General features: G+C 37.6%; 1 protein-coding gene across 3 annotated transcripts in view; it reads right to left on the bottom strand.

Annotated features, from left to right (window-relative positions):
- Nucleotides 1–21,316, bottom strand: part of CLVS2 (clavesin 2) — a 78,608-nt gene that overhangs the window by 14,806 nt on the left and 42,486 nt on the right. For all 3 annotated transcript variants that reach the window (XM_049900123.1, XM_049900117.1, XM_049900130.1), the window contains one exon: nt 958–1,068. In XM_049900123.1, coding sequence (XP_049756080.1) covers nt 958–1,068 — 111 coding nt within the window. The remainder of the gene's footprint in view (nt 1–957; nt 1,069–21,316) is intronic.

The following is a 21,316-nucleotide window of genomic DNA, read 5'->3' as shown; positions in this document are numbered from 1 at the left end:
GAAAGTATCTTCCACATAGATTGAGAAGTAAGCATATTTTACTGTGGAATTAATCATTTGAAAATTGGATGCAGCATGGAGTGTCAAAAATAGCTTCACATTTTAAGCAAATCTGGACGATTTGGGCCCATATCTCAGCTCTACAATTCTACAGCTGTGTATATCAATATGCAAGTTACTTAGCCATCCGAAGACGCACTTCCCTCAGCTCTGAAAAAGGAGCTAATTCTTACTACGTTTTCTTGCCAGACCTGCTGTGAGGGTTAAATGAGATAAAATGCCTTAAAATGCATTGTTAAAACCTGTATTATTAACAATAATGACAAAATGTGTTCAGTACTTACCATATGGCATGCACTGTACTAAATGCTTGAATAAACTATTACCTAATTCTCAGGAAAATTGTTTTTTATATTTTATGTTTGTCTTCTTTTTTAGATGAAACTGATCTAAAATGTTAAAATTTCTATACATTATTTCCAAAAAACATGATTAATCATGACAGTAATTACAAAATTATATTAGATACCACAAAATTCACTCTATGCTATGTAACGCACATTTTGAAATAAGTCACTCCCATTTATCAACATACAAAAATTTTAAATTTTGTCTAGACCTTACTTGAAGCGAAGCTCACCAGTAACAATATAGTAGTATGGCATAAAGGAGTTTGGGTTTTTTTGGCCTTTAAACTGAGGCTTTATATATAAAGGACGTGTTAAAGTGTCTTCCCTTTTGTAAGAAAGCAAAAGAGCTAGTTTGTAAATGTTCGTTTCACAGATACACTTTTCAGAATTAATCACAAGATTAAGACTTTTAAAATGGCTTTTATGTTTAACATTTGTATACAATACACTAGCCCATTTCACTATAGTCAGTATTATACAGGCAGTATGTGTCATGATTCATAGAATGGAAGAGTGGAAACGATAGTAAAAAAAAGAAGACAAATACCCTTTTCCGAGTCTTCTCCTTCAGGAAAGGCCGGATCACGGTGTACAAGGCATGGATATACCACGGTTGATTGACAAAATGAATTCCTCCAAATCGTGCTGGGAAACTATCCTAGGGTAACACAGAGAAAGAAAAAAATTGAGACATTCTTTAATACATTGAGAAGATTTAGGGAAGGCCATATGGTATATAAGCTCTTCATTCTACACACTTAACTGAGATTATCTGTATACTTACGGAAAAGAAGAAAAGAGTAAAAAAAAAAACCTTATCACACCAAACCCTGTAACTTTCATATAGTAACTGTACAATGTACAATAGCAAATTCTTCCCAAGAATAGGCTGTTGATAAGAATTTCAGCATTTTTACAAATGCCTTATTTTAAGCCAGCAAACTACTAACAGCCAGTCACTGCAGGCCAAAAAAAAAAAAATCAAACCCATTGACACCAAGTCGATTCTGACCCAGAGTGACCCTTAGGACAAAGTAGAACTTCCCCATAGAGTTTCCAAGGAGCGCCTGGTGGATTCCAACTGCTGACCTTTTGGCTAGCAGCCATAGTACTTAACCACTATGCAACCAGGGTTTCCCACCATAGGCCAAGAAACGTAAACAAATGTCATTAGATATTTGCCAAACAATTAATCTTTGTTACAGAAAATATTTTATGTCAATTATTTACGCTGTTGTTAGGTGCCATTGAGTTGGTTCCAACTCATAGTGACCCTGTGCATAACAGAACGAAACACTGCCCAGTCCTGCACCATCCTCACATTCTTTGCTATGCTTGAGCCCATCGTTGCAGCCACCGCATCGGTTCATCTCGTTGAGGGTCTTCCTCCTTTTCTCTGGCCATCCTCACTTCTAAGGAGCATTCTCTGGCCATCTTCACTTCTAAGGAGCATTCTGGCTGCACTTCTTTCAAAACAGATTTGTGTGTTCTCCTGGCAGTCCATGGTATATTCAATATTCTTCGCCAACTTCATAATTCAAAGGCATCAATTCTTCTTCAGTCTTCCTTTTTCATTGTCCAGCTTTCACACGCATATGAGGTGATCTAAAATACTCTGGCCTGGGTCAGGTAAATCTTAGTCTTCAAAGTGCATCTTTGCTTTTTAACACTTTAAAGAGGTCTTTTGCAGCAGATTTGCCGAAGGCAATACGCCATTTGATTTCTTGACTGCTGCTTCCATGGGTGTTGATTGTGGATCCAAGTAAGATGAAATCCTTGACAACTTCAATCTTCAGTTATTTATATTTACATTAAATATATTTGAATTAAAATGTCTGATTAGATTGCAATGTCATCATTTGTAATGTGAGAACTGTCAGATATAAAAATGGACTTGATTGTCTTTCTTACCATTTTACTAATTTCATTACAAACATTCTCTTTCCTTATTTTGACTACCAAAAAAAATGAAACATACTTAAGCAAAATAAAAACTTAAGAGTTGTATTGTAAGAAGTATAGGGATGCATTTCTCTAGGTTAAATAAAAGTCAAAATCCTTGGAACTTACAGTAATAAAATGGGACTGTAATAAAGCCAGGCTCTTCTTCAGGAAGGACTCAACCTCGTGTAAGGTTTGAACCCGATGTGATGCGGAGAGGTGTTTTCTTCCTATCATGAATGAATAGGTACATCCTTACCCCACTCCATAATATGAAGAGAATACTTAAGCCCAATGAATTACAATATTTTACACTTCACTTGAGTATACAATGGATTCCATATAAATGAGCCTGATTATTTGCTACTAACTCAAAATTCCACACAGGACTGACCATAAAGTCTTTTTTAAAAAAACTAAACCAATAGATGAGTCTCTCAAGTGGCATCACAAATAGTTGACATTCTGCTGGATTCTACTTAGAACATGAAGAAAAACAAAAGTAAGTGAACTGAAAGAATTGTGTACATATTTTTTTTAATTTACATTCTCATGAATGTGTTTCTCTGGTCAAAAACAGATGTGGCATAAACTCATTACAGTATTTTTTTTGAGGGAATACTTCTATAAGCATCAGTGAATTAGTGGTTTTGCACACTGATTTTCAGAGCTGAGCAACATATTTTGCAAAGCAAATTTTATGCCTGAGAATAGCACACTATAAAAAGACAATAGTACTTCAAAAAATAAATTAATTAGCGTAGCTAAAGGTAAAATGCGTCTCCTTTTAGGTCACTACCTCATTTTATAACTATGCAGATTCTCATTCTTCAAGAGGTTGTTACAATCATAGAAATGAATCATACGGAAACGCAGACATGGTATGGTTTTAAATTATGAAATATTTGCTGTTGTTACTATTTGCCATCGAGTCAATTCCAATTCATGAAATATTTATATAAACAAAATAAAACAAATAATGTATATAAGCAATAAAGACACTGTCAGACAAATACCCATGTACCCTCCACACATCTTAAGAAATAGAACACGGTTGGTAAATTTGGGGTTCACTGTATTCATATTGTTTCCTCTTCCCCCACATTTCAAAATTTCATATTATCATTCTCTTTCCTGTTTTTATATTTTACTGTGTATACGTGTATCCCTAAAATATATTGTTGTTTTTTAAGTATTTAAACTTTACAAAAATGCTATCACAGTGTATGTATTCTCTGTTAACACGAAACATTGTTTTTGAGGTTCTTTGTTTTTGAGGTTTATAAGCATGCAGCTTCAGTTCACTGGCACAGATACATATAGTAGTATATAGCACACCAAAATTAATTTCTGTTTTCTCCAGTCAATGCACGTTGTTTTCTAGGTTTTTTGTTTTTCTATTACCAGCACTGATGCTCTGAACACTCACCATTCTTAGACAACACTCTTGTGCATGTTCAAGTGTATTTGTAGGCTATTTATCTAAAAACAGAAAAGCTGAGTCACAGAGTATATGTATCTTCAACTTAAAAAACTGATTAGACATTGTGCTGGAAGTCCTAGCTAGAGCAATAAGGCAAGGAAAAGAAATAAAGGGCATACAAATTGGTAAGGAAGAAGTAAAACTGGCCCTATTTGCGGATGATATGATACAATACATAGACAACCCAAAAGGGTCCACAAGAAAACTACTGGAACTAACAGAAAGATTCAGTAGAGCAGCAGGATACAAGATGTTGCTGTTGTTAGGTGCTGCCAAGTCTATTCCAACTCATAGCGAGCCTACACACAACAGAACGAAACATTGCCGGATCCTGCGCCATCCTTACAATCATTGTTATGCTTGAGCTCATTGTTGCAGCTACTGTGTCAATCCACCTTGTTGAGGGTCTTCCTCTTTTCCACTGACCCTGTACTTTGCCAAGCATGATGTTCTTCTCCAGGGACTGAGCCCGCCTGTCAACATGTCCAAAGTATGTAAGATGCAGTCTCACCATCCTTGTTTCTAAGGAGCATTCTGTACTTCTTCCAAGACAGATTTGTTCATTCTTTTGGCAGTCCGTGGTATATTCAATATTCTTCGCCAATGCCTCAATTCAAAGGCGTCTGCTCTTCTTTGGTCTGCCTTATTCACTGTCCAGTTTTCACATGCATACGCTGCGACTGAAAATACCATGGCTTGGGTCAGGCTCACCTTAGTCTTCAAGGTGACATCTTTGCTTTTCAACACTTTAAAGAGGTCCTTTGCATACAAATATCAGTTGGATTCCTATACACCAATAAAGAAAACTATGAAAAGAAAATCAGGAAAACAATACCATTTATAAGAGACCCTAAAACAGTAAAATACTTAGGAATAAATCTAACCAGGGATGTAAAAGACCTATACAAAGAAAACTACAAAACACTACTACAAGAAACCAAAAGAGAGCTACATAAATGGGAAAATATACCATGCTCATGGATAGGTAGACTCAACATGGTGAAAATGCCAATTATACCCAAAGCAATCTACAAATACAATGCAACCCTAATCCGAATACCAACAGCATTCTTTAAAGATGTGGAAAAACTAATCATTAAAAAGGGAAGAGACCCTGGATAAGTAAAGCACTACTGAAAAAGAATAAAGCAGGAGGACTTGCACTACCTGACCTCAGGACCTATTGTACAGCTACAGTAGTCAAAACAGCCTGATATTGGTACAACGACAGACACATTGACCAATGGAACAGATTTGAGAACCTAGATGAGAACCATCCACCTACAGTCACCTGATCTTCAACAAAGGCCCAAAGCCCATCAAATGTGGAAAAGACAGTCTTTTTAACAAATGAGGCCGGCAAAACTGGATGTCCCTCTGCAAAAAATGAAACAGGACCCATACCTCACACCATAAATAAAAACTAGTTCAAAATGGATCAAAGATCTAAATATAAAACCAAAAACTATAAAGATCATAAAACTAAAAACAGGGTCAATGCTAGAGGCCCTAATACATGGCACAAACAGGATACAAACCATAACTGACAATACACAAATGCCAGAAGGTAAGCTAGATAAATGGAGTCTTCTAAAAATTAAACATTTATGCTCATCAAAAGACTTCACCAAAGGAGTAAAAAGAGAATCTAGAGAGTGGGAAAAAAAAATTGGCTATGACAAATCTGACAAAGGTCTAATCTCTAAAATCTACAGGAAAATCCAATGCCTCGACAACACAAAGACAAATAATCCAGTTAAAAATGGTCAGAGGATATGAACAGACACTTCACCAAAGAAGACATTTGGGTGGATAACAGAAAAATGAGGAAATGCTCTTGATCACAAGTCATTAGAGAAATACAAATCAAAACTACAATGAGATACCACTTCACCCCGACATCACCGGCACGAATCAAAAAAACAGAAAATAACAAATGTTGAAGAGGTTGAGGAGAGATTGGAAGAACTCTTACGCACTGCTGGTGGGAATGCAAAATGGTAGAACCATTTTGGAAATGGCACTTCCTTAGAAACTTAGAAATACCATATGATCCAGCAATCCCATTCCTAGGAATTAATAAGAGCTATCACAATTTTTTTTTTACCACAAGAAAAGACATATGTGCACTCATGTTCACAGCAGCATTATTCACAAAAGCAAAAATATGGAAAACCTAGATGCCCATCATCAGATGAATGGATAAACAAACTAGGTACATACACATAATGAAATACTACACAATGATAAGGAACAGTGATGAAACTGTGAAGCATCTCACAACATGGATGCATCTGGAGGGCATTATGCTGAGTGAAATAAGTCAATCACAGAAGGGCAAATATTGTATGAGATCACTACAATAAAAACTCCTGAAAAGGTTTACACATAAAAATAAACAATCTTTGATGGTTACAAGGAAAGGGAGAGGTGAGGAGGGAAAAACTATAAATAGAGAATAGATAGGTGGTAACTTTGGTGAAGGGTAAGACAGTACATAATACTGGGGAAGCCAGTACAATGTGACCAAAGCAAGGTTATGGAAGCTCCATAAACACAACCAAACTCCCTTAGGGACTGAATTACTGGGCTGAAAACGCGGGACCATGGCATGGGAGACATCTAGCTCAACTGGCACAACATAGTTCATAAAGAAAATGTTCTATATCCTACTCTGGCGAGTAGCGTCTAGGGTCTTAAAAGCTTGTGAGTGGCCATCTAAGATACTCCACTGGTCTCACCCCATCTAGAGCCATGAAGAATGAAGAAAACCAAAGACACAAGGTAAAATTAGTCCAAAGGACTAAAAAAAAAAAAAAAATTAATGGACCACAAATACCACAGGTTCCACTAGGCTAAGTCCAGAACAACTAGATGGTGCCTGACTACCACCACAGAGTGATCTGACAGGCACCACAATAGAGGGTCCCAGGCAGAGCTGAAAAAAAAATGTAGAGTAAAATACTAACTTACCAAAAAAAAAAAAAAAGACCGGACTTACTGGTTTGACAGAGACTGGAGAAGCTCCAAGGGTATGGCCCCTGGACTCCATTTTAACTCAGTATGGAAGTCACTCCTGAGATTCACCCTTCAGCCAAACATTAGGCAGGCCCATAAAACAAAATGAGACTAAATGGGCACACTAGCCCAGTGACAAGGACAAGAAGGGAGGAAAGTTGATATTAGGGAGCCCAAGGTCAAGAAGGGGAGAGTGATGACATGTCGTGGGGGTGACAGCCAATGTCACAAAACCATATGTGTACTAACCGTTTAATGAGAAACTAATTTGCTCTCTAAATCTTCATCTAAAATACAATTTTTAAAAAAAAAGAAGGAAAAAATTATAGCAATTATAGCAATTTATTTATTTTTTATACCCCATCTCCAGTAACGCATGAATGTTCCAGTTGTTCCACATTGTTGTTCTAATTTTTGCCAATTTAGTAGGTATAAAATAGCTTCTCGTGTGGCTTTGCTAGTTTCTTGGTCTTTGCTCATTTTGTCTAGTTCCATCATTAATAACACTGTCTAATAACATAAATATTGTATACATAGTTTATTTCTGAGTCCTTGAGGGTTTGAACTTAGACTTTTTTCTCTCCGCAGACTTTGGCTCACGGCCTCTTGTTTACAGTGGACTCATATTTGGAAATTCTGAGAGCTGGCTTAAGGATGCCTTTCTCTAGGGAAGATCTGTAATACTGTAATACTTCCTGCTAGGTGCTACCAACCTGGGACAGCTTAAAATTAATTTCTAATCTTGGGGCTTCTCTCTGCACTGTATATTCAAATCTCAGACCCATATAAGACATTTGACCTCAGACTACCAAAAACTATCATCATCATCATCATCATTAATACAATGGTTACTTCTATCATTATATTTCCACTTGGATTTGGTGTGGCAGAGAGATTTCCTTGAAGGTTTCCTGGCCATCAGAATGCAGGATCTCTGATCCAGAACCCCACTTTTCTTCAATCTGTTCAAGCTTAACCTCCACACCTCCCCATCCCAACCCCCTGGCAAACGTTAGTTTCTAAAGCTCTAGGTTCCTGTGGTTAGTACACCCACCCAGACTTCACTTACTCTCCTGGTTTCCAGTAGACTTCTGTGTGTGTTTGGCTGGGGGAGAGGAGGGTGGAGAGCTTTTCCCAGGTTCTTGAGAGTACAGTAATGCATACGAAAGTACTTTTATTGTGAGTTATCTACCATCCTGATATTTCATGGCAGGAAGATATTTAAGAATTTTTAACCTGCTGTACTGCCTGAAGCAGAATCACCTAGTATGCTTTTAAAATGTACTCCTGAATGAGAATTTGATTTCTATAACAAAAATCAATGAATATCAGCTATGAAAGCTGTGAAGCGAAAAGTCTTAGCTCAGTGATTCAAAGTCTGATAATCATTTCTGAGAAATGACTATGTACACATTTGTACATAACGTGCACAGGATGTTGTACACTTTATTGGACACATCTTTAGATATACACTGGCTTCATCAGTACTAAATGACAGTCAAAGCAGGGTGAAAGAACAGGGAAATCATTAACTTTGCAATCAACTAGATCTAGGTTTAAACCCTGATTTAATACCATTTTTCTATCCTCTCAGCCCTGAAAGTCTAAAACATGGTAATAATTTCTGATTCCTTCCCTTTCATCACTGTGATTCCCCTAATTTTCAATAGCACCCCAAGTCTTTCTATATTTAACCTCCACCTCTGTGGAGCTTCATCCCCTCTCTCTACATGGTGTCAGTGAGGTCACAACCCCACAGCCTCCACTCCCAACCCCACAACCTCCACTCCACTGAATTCCCTCCATTTCTGTAATCATCATGCTGTTTTATAGCTGGTTGATTTTGTTCTCTCTCATATGCCTGACATGGCCTTTCCTCCTTCTTTGCATGACATGTTCTTACTCATTGCTTAAGACTTAGTTTGGGCAATATCATCTCCAGAAAGATTTTTCAGATCCTTTTCTCACTTCTCATCCCACTGCTCTCCCATAAGAGCCCATCTTTGCCTCCCCTTGCCCAGCACCTAAGTGCATCACTGCACTTGCCACATTACCCTGATATTATCTCTTTGTCTGCATCCACAACTAGACCATGAGCTCTTGGTGGGCAGAGATAGGGTGTTCTACATAGTTCATTGGTCCTTAGAATGGTATCCATTTCCACCCATGTAATGTCCCCACTCTAGAGAACAGGGTTTGGAAGAATATAAAATACATAGCTTGTAGCTGGGACTCTGAATAGGAGAGCTTTGTCGAGATGCACATGGGCAAGATTTGAAGATCAGAAGGAGGCAGCAGTCACCTTCCTGCAGCAGTAGCAGCTAATAAGCAAGACTTTGCAGCAGTGATTGGACCCCACCTTCCATTTCCTAGTCATTGCTTTGGAGGGTGAGAAGACAGTGGCCTTGAGGGTGGAGACAGTTGTAGGTGTATGACCTTGAAACCAAGAGTTTAGTAGTAGTCCTCCCTTTATTTCCATTCCTCTAGCTCTTCCAATAAAGTGTTACGCACCTAACTCCCTGTATTAAATCTTTTTCCTTGAACTATCTAGAAAGCTTTCTGTTTTATGCACTCAACAACGAGCCAGATTGTGCCTGATTCATCTTTAAATTCCTAGAATTTTGAAAATGTGTGTATATCCCAGAGCAGAGCTCAATAAATGTTTACTGAACAGAACAGACTCTCACTATTCACCCCATAGATAGTGCCTTTAGTAGCAATGAGGAGAAGGAAGAGGCTTTGCTGAAATAGACTATTTAAGTAAATGGCTTATCTTCTCTGAGCCACAATTTCCTTATCTGCAAAATGAAAACAAGAGTTAATAGGATTGTTAATTGCTAACAATAGCTGTTACTTACTAAGCACACCTCCTAAGTACTGGGCTACGATATTATCTTTATTCCCAATTTTATAAATGTGAAAACAATCATTGGGGTAATTTTATAATGTAGTTTAAGCTACAGTTGTTTGGACATACATAACACTACATAATACATAATAATTATCAAAATAACAATATACAATGTGCTGGTTATTGACTCTGCTAGCTACACTGCTTTTCACTGGAAAGAATAAAGTGAAAAGTGTCCTGAAACTAGCGAGAGTACAGCCAAGATAGGTTGAAAAAATCAACAGAATTTCTACCTTCTGAAAGCTTTTGCTGATTCACCCAACTCCCATTCAGTTATTCCTCGTGGTTGATGCACAGATTGTTTTGCCTGAATACTTTAGTTAGTAGAAATTTGGCCTGCCAAGGGATCCAGTGGAATTCAGCATTTCTCCAATCTTCTGTTGACTGTATACTCAAATAAATATCCTTTTTTGGAATAAGATGAACTTGGAAGTACTTTTGGCATTCAGTGCATGAGTTGCCCTAAGAGTTGACTGCTACTGAAAATAACTACAAAATGAGGGTCAAGCAAAGCAAAGCCTTTACCTTCTCCTTACTGCCTCATTGCTACTCCATCAAAAACCAAGCCAAACCCACTGCTGTCGAGTTGAATCAGACTCAGCAATTCTATAGAACAGAATAGAATTGCCTCATAAGTTTTCCAAGGAGCAGCTAGTAGATTCCAACTGCCAACCTTTTGGTTAGCAGCCTAATGTTTAACCACTGTGCCACCAGGGCTTCACTGCTACTGTAGACACTACATATGGAGTAAATACATATATGAATTATGTGCTTATTTCTAGGAAAAATGTTTGCCTCAAATGTCCAACTAATCAAGAAGAAAAATTAAAATTCTTTAATTCTGATGGAAATATAAAAATTGTATGTTGATATTTTGTTAATAATGAATTAATTGTTTTATTATCCTTTTTGAGGTTGAGCTAAAATCTACACACAGAGAAAAGCACAAATCTTAATGAGGTATGACAAATACATACCAAAGGTTATCCAGCACCGAAATTAAATATAGAACATCCCCATCAGCTTTGAAAGTCCCCTTGGTGCCCCCTTCAAATTCAATCCCCATCACTCAGATGCCATCATTGTTCCAATTTCTATCAACATAGATTAGTTTTGTCTGTTTTTGAACTTCATACAATGGAATCATATAATAATATTACCTTTGTGTCTGGCTGCTTTTGCTCAACATGATGTTTTTGAGATTCGCCCTTGTTTGTTTTGTTTTGTTTTGAATTATACTTTAGATGAATGTTAGAACTAGCTTCTTATTAAAGAATTAGTAGGCATATTGTTTTGTGACTTTGGTTACCAACCCCACAACCTGTCAACACTCTCCCTTCTCAACCTTGGGTTCCCTATTACTAGCTTTCCTGTCCCCTCCTGCCTTCTAGTCCTTGCCCCGGGGCTGGTGTGCCCCTTTAGTCTCATTTTGTTTTACGGGCCTGTCTAATCTTTGACTGAAGGGTGAACCTCAGGAGTCCTTCATTACAAGTAACGTTGTCATTTTGGAAATAAAACAAATTGAAATAATTTATGGTGGGATCAGGGTAAAATTTAGAGCCACAGAGCAGAATAAAACAAACACGTCTATGGAAATAATCTACAACTCTGATCTTGTTTCACAAGACTGTTTCCTCCCCAATTTCTAGGGTTTCTAGAACAATCAACTGTGTTAAGAAGTGTTCTCAGTGTGAACACAGGCAGAAATTGTATGCGTAACCCACCCACTCATTTATTACACTTTTATTAAAAGTAGTATTTTTTGAGTTTTTTGTTTTTCATTTCTCCTTTTCTTGTACTTTTTTAAAAAAGAATTCCAACTACTGTGCATACTTTTGCAAAGTACAGAAAGTGATAAAGTGTCATTTCTAGCACTTACAAATTATACTTTTAATTGTATAACTTGACCCTAAAGTTTCACTGGGGTCCAAAATATTATACTATTCTTTTGTGATCTTTTGTAAAAAATATAAAACATGCATTTTGAAGAAATTCTGAAAAAAAGATGATTAAAAAAACCCTCATAACTTAACAAAGACAAAGGCAATACTCTAAGCATGTTGGTGTATCCTACCTTTTTTTTTTTTTTTTCCAGTTAAAACCAGTTAAGTTTTATATAGCTCAGATAAAATTACATGTAGCAGCCTGGAATTACAACAATAGTTGTTCAAAATGACTCATAGGTTACAGTACATTTAATGTCTCTCTAAAAGTGTGCCTTCGTATGGAATGATTATTGTAGTAGCTGGGACTGCTGGTTTGCTCTGTGGAATCACTATTAGTTTCCTTCAGATGTTTTTAAAGTTATTACACTTGATCTGTTATGACATGCTAACCACACTGTGTTTTCCTACACTTCTCTTTTAGGGGTATCTTCTCTAGATGGTATAATAGTGTTCAGATACTTTAAATGTACCTTTTACAATATTGTATTAGCTATTTGTATACATGTCTTATCTATCTTCTAGAAGGATAAGGTTTCTAAGGGAAGTCATGATCCTTCCAGATCTAAAGGCCTGCCTCCATCCCCTACATGTAACATCATGCACAGGGTCTAGAACTAAAAAGAACGGGACTATAGTTGTGATCCCACATGGTTAAGTCTCACATGTAAGTAGACAGACAGATCTAGGCAAGCGATTCAATTGCTTTCATGAGTGAAACAAAGATTTTTACCAAAGCATTCCAACCAGTGTTTCCTGCCAAATTGACAAGAGATGGCCAGGAAACTAATTATTAACTAATTGGAATGTTTGTTTCTGCTCAGGTCTCATAACTGGTAATCAACCATATGTAAATGAATGCAAATAGCAGATTGAAAACAAAGGACCTTGACCCTCTGACAGAGAAGAGAGTTTAAATTGGGATTGTATACACACCTATAGAGCCCTAGCGGCACAGTGGTTAAGAGCTACAGCTGCTAACCAAAAGGTCAGCAGTTCTAGTCCACCAGCTGCTCCTTGGAAACCCTGTGGGGCAAATTTACCCTGTCCTATAGGGTTTTTTTTTTTTTTATAGGGTTGCTATGAATCAGAATCTACTCGATAGTAACAGGTATACATACATGCAGAAGGGTCCTTCACCTCCACCCTCTTAATTTTTAACTGCCCCTTAAAATTTCATGCTATCTGGGTAGACACACAATAGAGGAACTTGGTTAAACACAAACAATTGTGTAGAAGCAAAATTTCACACAAAAAAACTAATTGCTCTGATAGGTAGAAAAACAGTAATGAGTAATATTTTCTACAATCAGTTTATTTAACAGTTTGTCATCAGAGAAAAGAAATTAATTGAATGGTTAAAAAAAAAAAAAGAACAGTCAATTCCTGTTACAGAAAACAAGTTAGCCATCAAGTACATCACATTATATTTCAAAGTAAACACTCTGCAAAACTTTCTGTTTGTTCAGCAATCTCTGAAAAAAAATGGGAGCAAATTACAGACTTAAACGTTCACGATTCCTCAGAAAATGATGTCTTAATTTTAATGTGTTATTAGAAAGTGGCATGGACTCACCATGATGGGTTATCTAAAAGGGTTATTGAAGGATGTATTAATTTTCAATTAATATGTGCCATTATTGGTAAAATTAGTTTTAGAATTTTCAATTTCTGACATATGAATATATTTTGAAGTGATTTTGCCTTCCCAATTGTTAAAACTCTAAATCCAAAGATGCACCAAAATGTACATAACTTTTTTAGGTTAAATGTTTAAATGTGAAAACTGATGTTCTAGACTTACACTTGCATACTTTACAGTGTCTGTTGGTTTAAAAACCTTTGGCAAAATGTCAGCTATTGTTTAAATTGTCTATCATGAATACGGAAACCCTGGTGGCATAGTGGTTAAGTGCCATGGCTGCTAACCAAAGGGTCGGCAGTTCTAATCTGCCAGGCGCTCCTTGGAAACTCTATGGGGCAGTTCTACTCTGTCCTTTAGGGTCACTATGAGTCGGAATCGACTCAACGACACTGGGTTTGGTTTTGGTTTATCATGAATATAAGTGTGTCGACATGTATCTCTCTTAACGGTGGTCCATAGAATGTGCTCTACCCAAAGGCAACTACATCTCATTTATCATTTCTGACATTTTTATTTAAAAAATAGCCATTTTTGTCATCCTCTCCACATCAATATTTGGCTGTAGAAGACCATATGACACTGTGCCGCTTAGTAAATCTTCCTTTTGCCTTGTCATTCTCCTTCTCTGGAGTTCAGTTCCCATTATGGAGATGTGTTAGCTTTGCTCTTTTTTCAGTTCTGTCTGAGCGTGTTCTCTGTTTTTTTTTTTTATAAGTTAATTAGAAATGATGTCCAAATACTGAGATGCTGCTTGATATTCTTCTTTACAGGCTGCATAAAAGAAAGTCTCAAGAGACTTAATGTAGGAACAAATCTCAATGCAAATTACAAGAAAACCTGCCATGGGACCCCAATATATTAAAGAATCATGTCCTTTCAATTGTGGTGGGCATGTGCTTTCCAGGAGCTGATCTATGCCAACATTTTGAAGACAGAGGGACCTGATTTCAATGCTTTTGTGATTCTACAATCAGCACACACTGTTTGGTTTGGGAGGGCTTTTTAACTTTACTCAAGAGGAGGAATCTTCTCGGGCCACTCAAAACATCGCGGTGATCAGAGTTGCTCCAGTTTATGTAGCTACAGATAAAGAAAGGAGAGGAACTACCCTTTCCTCATCTAAGATGGCACATAATTATCACTTGCCCACATAAAAATGAGAGTTTCGTGATGTTCTCATTGTTGCCATCTTAACGTAGAGTATCATTTCCAAATTTTTTAATTTTATTTTTTAAAATCTTAAAATCACAGTTAATATAGTTGCCTTGTTTAAGTCTATAAAGAGTAACTTCATTTCCTTCCTCACCACTAAATTATCACTTGTAAACAACAGTCATAAAGTTATTTCACAGGAAAAACATGATATTACTCCATTTTTTTTTTCTTTCCCTAATATACTTTGAACACATGTACCGAAGTAGTCTACGACATTCTTGGCTTCTATGTCCCCGTGATAAATTCACTTACCTAATAGACAAACGTGTCTCTGTCAGCAAAAATATTCCTGCCTCTCCTCCCAGCCCACATATGTGGAATTGCCAGTTAGACCAGAGGGATTATTTGGAGAGAACACTTACTACAGAGTACACCATGACTATAAAATCGAGGTCTCTGAAATTTTGGTCTAGAACTGAGTAGGTTATGCCAAAAATCTCAGGTTTACTCCAATTCCAGACAAATCATTATACTGTTCTTGTTTTCCTGTGCCCACAGTTGAGAATTTGGCATTGACTTCAATCACGTGCCCCTCTGCTGGAGGAAACTTGGACTACAACGCTGGTGGATTAGTATGGATACATTCCTAAAACCAAACAAACAAACCTGTTGCCATCAAGTAGATTCTGACTCATAGCAACCCTACAGGACTGAGTAGAACTTCCCCCTAGGCTTTCCAAGGAGCGGCTGGTGGATTCAAACTGCCGAACTTTTCAGTTAGCAGACACAGCTCTTAATCACTGTGCCACGAGGGCTCCAGGTACATCCCTATACCTGGATAAAAAGACACTGAATTTATATCGGTGACTTGGTGGCATCAACTTTGCGTGTGGATGGTAATGTCTTGAGTACAGTATAACACAGACAACTTAAAGTGGAATATTATATAAAATAGTCCTTCTTGAAAGAGCTTTACCTAGCTAAAAAATGTTTCCCCAAAGTAAAACCAGCAAAGAAAACTAATCTGAAACATATTTAGTCATCATATTACTGAACGGGCAAGTTGTTCTTTTCTGTCAGAGAAGGCTGGTAACAGCTTGAAGCAAATCAGTCACGCAGCCCTAACATGAAGACACAGGTTTATTTCAATCAGTTGCTGCCGGTGTATGGCTGGTACATATGGGAGGCAAGAAGGCCTGGAGAACATGAAACAAAGCCATCCCCACACCTCCATGCACCTATAAAGTACCAAATTTAAACAAGTATAACAGCAGAAGAGATCCCAGAGTAAAAATTACCACCTCATAAGAATTTTCTATCATCAAGGTCCTAAATTAAGCTCTTCTATTAAAACTGAATATACAGCAAGGGTAACAAATTCAAAAGAGAATATGTAGTAATTCTTGTGACCTATATCTTGAGGCGTGTAGCTCCAAACTGTATGTCAGCTGCAGCAGGAAAGCCTTTCTATTACTCCAGCCAGTATATCAATAATGGATTCGGTCTCCCACTTGACTTAAACTGTTTTAGAGAACACACATTCAGAAGTGCTGATGTTCTCACAGTCCAAATTGCCAAGGGGTAGTTAAGCAGCAGAACTTCTGCTAGAAGAATCGAGAAGAGCAAATTATAGTAAGAATCAGACAAAAGGTCTTAAATCGGTATTTCAGTACACTCCTGTATACAGTCAGTAGTGTGAAACTGGCCAAGATTGTTTTTAATGATGAAACTCAATGTTTCAGGCTTTGGCCAGACAAGCACTGTCATACTCTGTTGAAGAAATGTAAATCAGTAAGACATTTCTGAAGGAAACTTCAAAAGACACTTCTCATGTCCCTTAATGCTACTTTAAGAAATCAGCTATAAGGAAATCAGTATTAATTGGGGCAAAGTTTTATGTATAAAATGTTTGTTTCATTGTTAAATTTTGTAACGAGGAAAACATTGGAACCAACTTAAATTCACTTCAACAAAAGAATGAATAATGGATTTAGAATATGTAATAATAGTCATTAAAATGGCATTTTCAAAGAATTCTTAATGACATAAAATAATTAAGATATAATTTAACTTAATAAATCAGGGAGAAAAATCTAATTTATTTTAAAGAGGAATATAAAATAAAAGACTCAGAAATTAAAAAAAAAAAAAAAAAAAGATAGGAATAAACTGAAGGTCCTGGATGTCTCCAGTGAACATTTCCTGGAACTAAAACAGCGACTTTATATTTTGACCTGTCCAGTTGGTTTGATGAAACCATGCAAAATGTCCTGCTTTTCTCAATTTCATGTAGGAAGACACAGAAGATGGCAAGATGAGGTTAAAACTATTAGCACTATGCAGTAACTAAAGCCTGGATCTGAGTTCTATCAAAGTTTTAACTGTAAAAACAAAACAAGGTACACATTTTAGAAACAGAAGAAAAACAAAAGCTATACAGGAGTCCCTGGGAGGCACAAACGGTTAAGTGCTCAACTGCTAACCAAAAGATTGCTGGCTTGAACACACCCAGAGGCACCTTGGAAGAAAGTCCCCGTGATCTGCTTCCAAAAGGTCACAGCCTTGAGAATCTTATGAAGCTCAGTTCTGCTCTGCAATACTTGGGGTCACCATGAGTCAGAACCAACTCAATGGTTTGGTTTTTGGTAGAGGGTATACAATTTGGACTCTCCCTGGGTGGCACAAATGGTTTGCACTTGACTACTAAACTAAAGGTTGGCTGTTCCAACCCACCCAGTGACACCCTGGAAAAAGTCCTGACCATCTGCTTCCATCAACATTACAGCCAAGAAAACCCTATAAAGCAATTCTACTCTGTAACATATAGGGGTCATCATGAGTTGCAATCGACTACACAGCAGCTGGTTTAGTTTTTCCTTTATACAACTTAGCAAATGACTGGATGCAGAGGGGGCATAGCAAAGAACGGCTTAATGCTGATTGCTAGGTTTTAATCATAGTTGGTTGGGAGACTACTAGAAACTGAAATAACGACAAGGGCCTTATTGGAGGGGGAGTGTGATGTGTTGACTTTCAAGTAACAGTACATGTGGAGAAGTCACCGGGCTGAGGAATTTCAGGCTGGGACAGAGATCTTAGAAAAGCAGCAACAGTACAAAAAAATTAAAAGATTCATGAATACATTCAAAGGCAATTTAAAATGCTACAGTTATCTGTCAGTTTCAAAATAATAATAATGTACATTTTTCACCTTAGTTTTAGTTTTTGACCAATATCACGAAGCTGACTCAAGTAAGAAATTGGAGAGGATATTGAAGCCAGGGTGATGTTTTCCAATCATTTGCTAGGACACTTTTAGCTCCACCACCTCCTTCCAGGACATGTGGTGCCCATATGGATTGTGAAGGAGTGGATTATAAAGATATATCGAGAGAGTCTGAAGATGTTTCAAGCACGTGTCCTTCAAAGAAGCACACAGGAACAACAGCAGGACTGAGGCTCAAGGTGTTAGACAGTCCCCTCCATTTGACACTGCTAATAAGGACCTCTCATTCAGTCTCTGTAAGGCTGGGGTAAGAGAGACCATGCCTCAGTTTAACTAATCTGGGAACATTTATTTTCTCTTACCACTTAGTTTTATAGCAATAACAAAAATAAGGGACAACTTGGGATCATTGCTCCCCTCCTCCAAAATCCAGAAACACTTAATGAATATACCTCAAAATATAAAAAAAGAATTAATCTAATGCTTCAGAGGTTTCACTGTACTTTTCTTACGTTTATTACAAAATATTATAGATATTAATCTTGGTTAATTTAAGAAGACTCTAATTAAAACACCAGGGAATTCATGTGAACTGGGTAAGATTCTTCTTTTTGCCTTACCCCCGTAGCTTTATTGGCAACTATCAAGTAGATTATTCAAAGCTATTCCTTAGAAACTTTCTTTTGCATTACTGCAAAGACCTCCTACAAATAAAGCTCCTAGGAAGTAATATTCAACAAGTTGTTGAATCATGGTGCGCTTCACTGGAGTGGAGATGTCAATGATTACTTACTTAGCACTACTGTCTACCCATAGCATTACTGTGCCCTGAGTTTCAATTCACTCTTGAGTATTACATGGGGTTGGTGAGTTCATACTAGCCTTTGATCTGCCAATTTACATGAACAAGATATGCAAGCATCTCTGTTTTCCCAGACATTTACATCAAGGCAACCACACACATCTGCAGTCTTCCCTTCCATAATCTGTCATGTTATATGAGGAAAAATACAATATTTCCAGTTCAGTAATATCAATGTTGTTGTTGTTGTTAGGTGCTGTTGAGTTGGTTCTGACTCATAGTGACCCTATGCACAACAGAACGAAACACTGCCCAGTCCTGCACCATCCTTACAATCATTGTTATGCTTAAGCCCACTGCTGCCGCCACTGTGTCAATCGACCTCATCGAGGGTCTTCCTCTTTTCCACTGACGCTGTACTTTACCAAGCATGATGTCCTTCTGCAGGCACTGATCCCTCCTGACAACATGTCCAAAGCGTGTAAGATGCAGTCTCACCATCCTTGCTTCTAAGGAGCATTCTGGTTGTACTTCTTCTAAGACAGATTTGTTCGTTCTTTTGGCAGTCCATGGTATATTCAATATTCTTCGCCAACACCACAATTCAAAGGCCTCAACTCTTCTTTGGTCTTCCTTATTCATTGTCCAGCTTTCACATGCATATGATGCGATTGAAAATACCATGGCTTGGGTCAGGCGCACCTCAGTCTTCAAGGTGATATCTTTGCTTTTCAACAAGGTCCTTTGCAGCAGATTTGCCCAATGCAATGCATCTTTTGATTTCTTGACTGTTGCTTCCATGGGCGTTGACTGTGGATCCAAGAAAAATGAAATCCTTGACAACTTCAATCTTTTCTCCGTTTATCATGATGTTGCTTATTGGTCCAGTTGTGAGGATTTTTGTTTTATGTTGAGGTGTAAACCATACTGAAAGCTGTGGTCTTTGATCTTCATTAGTAAGTACTTCAAGTCCTCTTCACTTTAAGCAAGCTTGTGTCGTCTGCATAACACAGGTTATTAATGAGTCTACCTCCAATCCAGATGTCCCGTTCTTCTTCATACAGTCCAGCTTCTTGGGTTATTTGCTCAGCATATGGACTGAATAGGTATGGTGAAAGGATTCATCAATAGTTGTGTAAAATCTTTAAGGAAGCACACACTTTCTGAAGAAATGCTGTTTTCAATACTTGGCATGTGTATGGCTGTGTGTTTGTGATCTCTCTAACTGCATCACTCTTCCTTGCAAATCATGAGCAGAAGTACAAACAGTCCCCAGATTACAAACTGGTTCCATTCCTAAATCTGTCTTTAAATCGAATTTGTATGTAAACTGGAACAGTTCGTATCTAACATATCTAACGTCAGTCAGATGTTTGTCTTAAATATATAGTATATAAACCCAGTGCCGCTGAGTTGATTCTGACTCACACTGACCCTATAGGGCAGAGTAGAACTGCCCCATAGAGTTTCCAAGGAGCACCTGGCGGATTCAAACTGCCGACCCTTTGGTTAGCAGCCGTAGCACTTAACCACTATGCCACCAGGGTTTCCAGTATAGTATATACTGCATAAAAAACATTAAAAAAAAGACTTCCGGATACAGGAAAACATCTTTAACATAATTATACAGTAATAATAACATTTTGATGCACGTTGCAAAGTAGATCCTATCTGCTATTATGAGCTATTGCACGTACCTCGAATTTTTAATAGACTTTACAGGGTTGGTTCGGAATTACGGGTTGTACAAGTCAGACGTTGGTAGCACATGGACTGCCTGTAAAAGGAAATTACATTCCCCACTCCTCCATCAGCCATTGCTACCTAAGTGCACACAACAACTGTGAAACTAGTGGCAAAGTGCTTCAATAATGTGTTTTACATAACATGTGAATCTGACCAACACTGGGGAAATGAATGCCATTTTAAACACTGAAGTATGTGACATATTTAGGCTGTTATTTTTATCTGTATCATTTCTAAAAACCCAATCTGCACACATAAGAACAGACAGCCTGGCTCAACCATAAATCGCAATTTAAGTGAATTCTAGAGATTTTAAAGACAAAATTCACAGAGCTATTCCTTTTCTCCAACACTTTCATTTTCACCACCCTCCCCCAACCACACAGTTTGCCATTGCATCATGTCTTGATGAGAATTCCTTTTTTCCTACCTTCCGTTTCCCATTCCCTCAGCACTGGTCCTGTATGTGTTCCTGTCTGTTTGTACGTGTGTATATTGCATATGTGTATCTGATGGTAAGTTTCATTCTAAGGTTTATGTATTAATTTTGGAAAAAAAATCCCTATATTTAGGTAAAGGAATAAGAAATTCTTTTACATGTAAAATGTAAGAGGTAGATTTTACTTTGAGGAATTTTGATTTTCTCTCTCACTAATATTTTCTCAATGAATAAGGAAGACTGAAGAAGAATTGACACCTTTGAATTGTGGTGTTGGTGAAGAATATTGAATATACCATGGACTGCCAGACGAACGAACAAATCTTTCTTGGAAGAAGTACAGCCAGTATATGCTCCTTAGAAGCAAGGATGTCGAGACGTCGTCTCACGTACTTTGGACACGTTATCAGGAGGGATCAGTCCCTGGAGAAGGACATCATGCTTGGTAAAATAATGGACCAGCGAAGAAGAGGAAGGCCCACAACAAGATGGATTGACACAGTGGCTTCAACAACGGGCTCAAGCATAACAACATTGTGAGGATGGTGCAAGACCGGGTGGTGTTTTGTTCTATCATACAGAGGGTCGTTATGAGTC

The sequence above is a fragment of the Elephas maximus genome, chromosome 1, assembly GCF_024166365.1.
Source record: "Elephas maximus indicus isolate mEleMax1 chromosome 1, mEleMax1 primary haplotype, whole genome shotgun sequence".
Lineage (NCBI taxonomy): Eukaryota > Metazoa > Chordata > Mammalia > Proboscidea > Elephantidae > Elephas > Elephas maximus.
The sequence above is the reverse complement of the archived record's forward strand: the minus strand, read 5'-3'. Positions and strand labels throughout refer to the sequence as shown.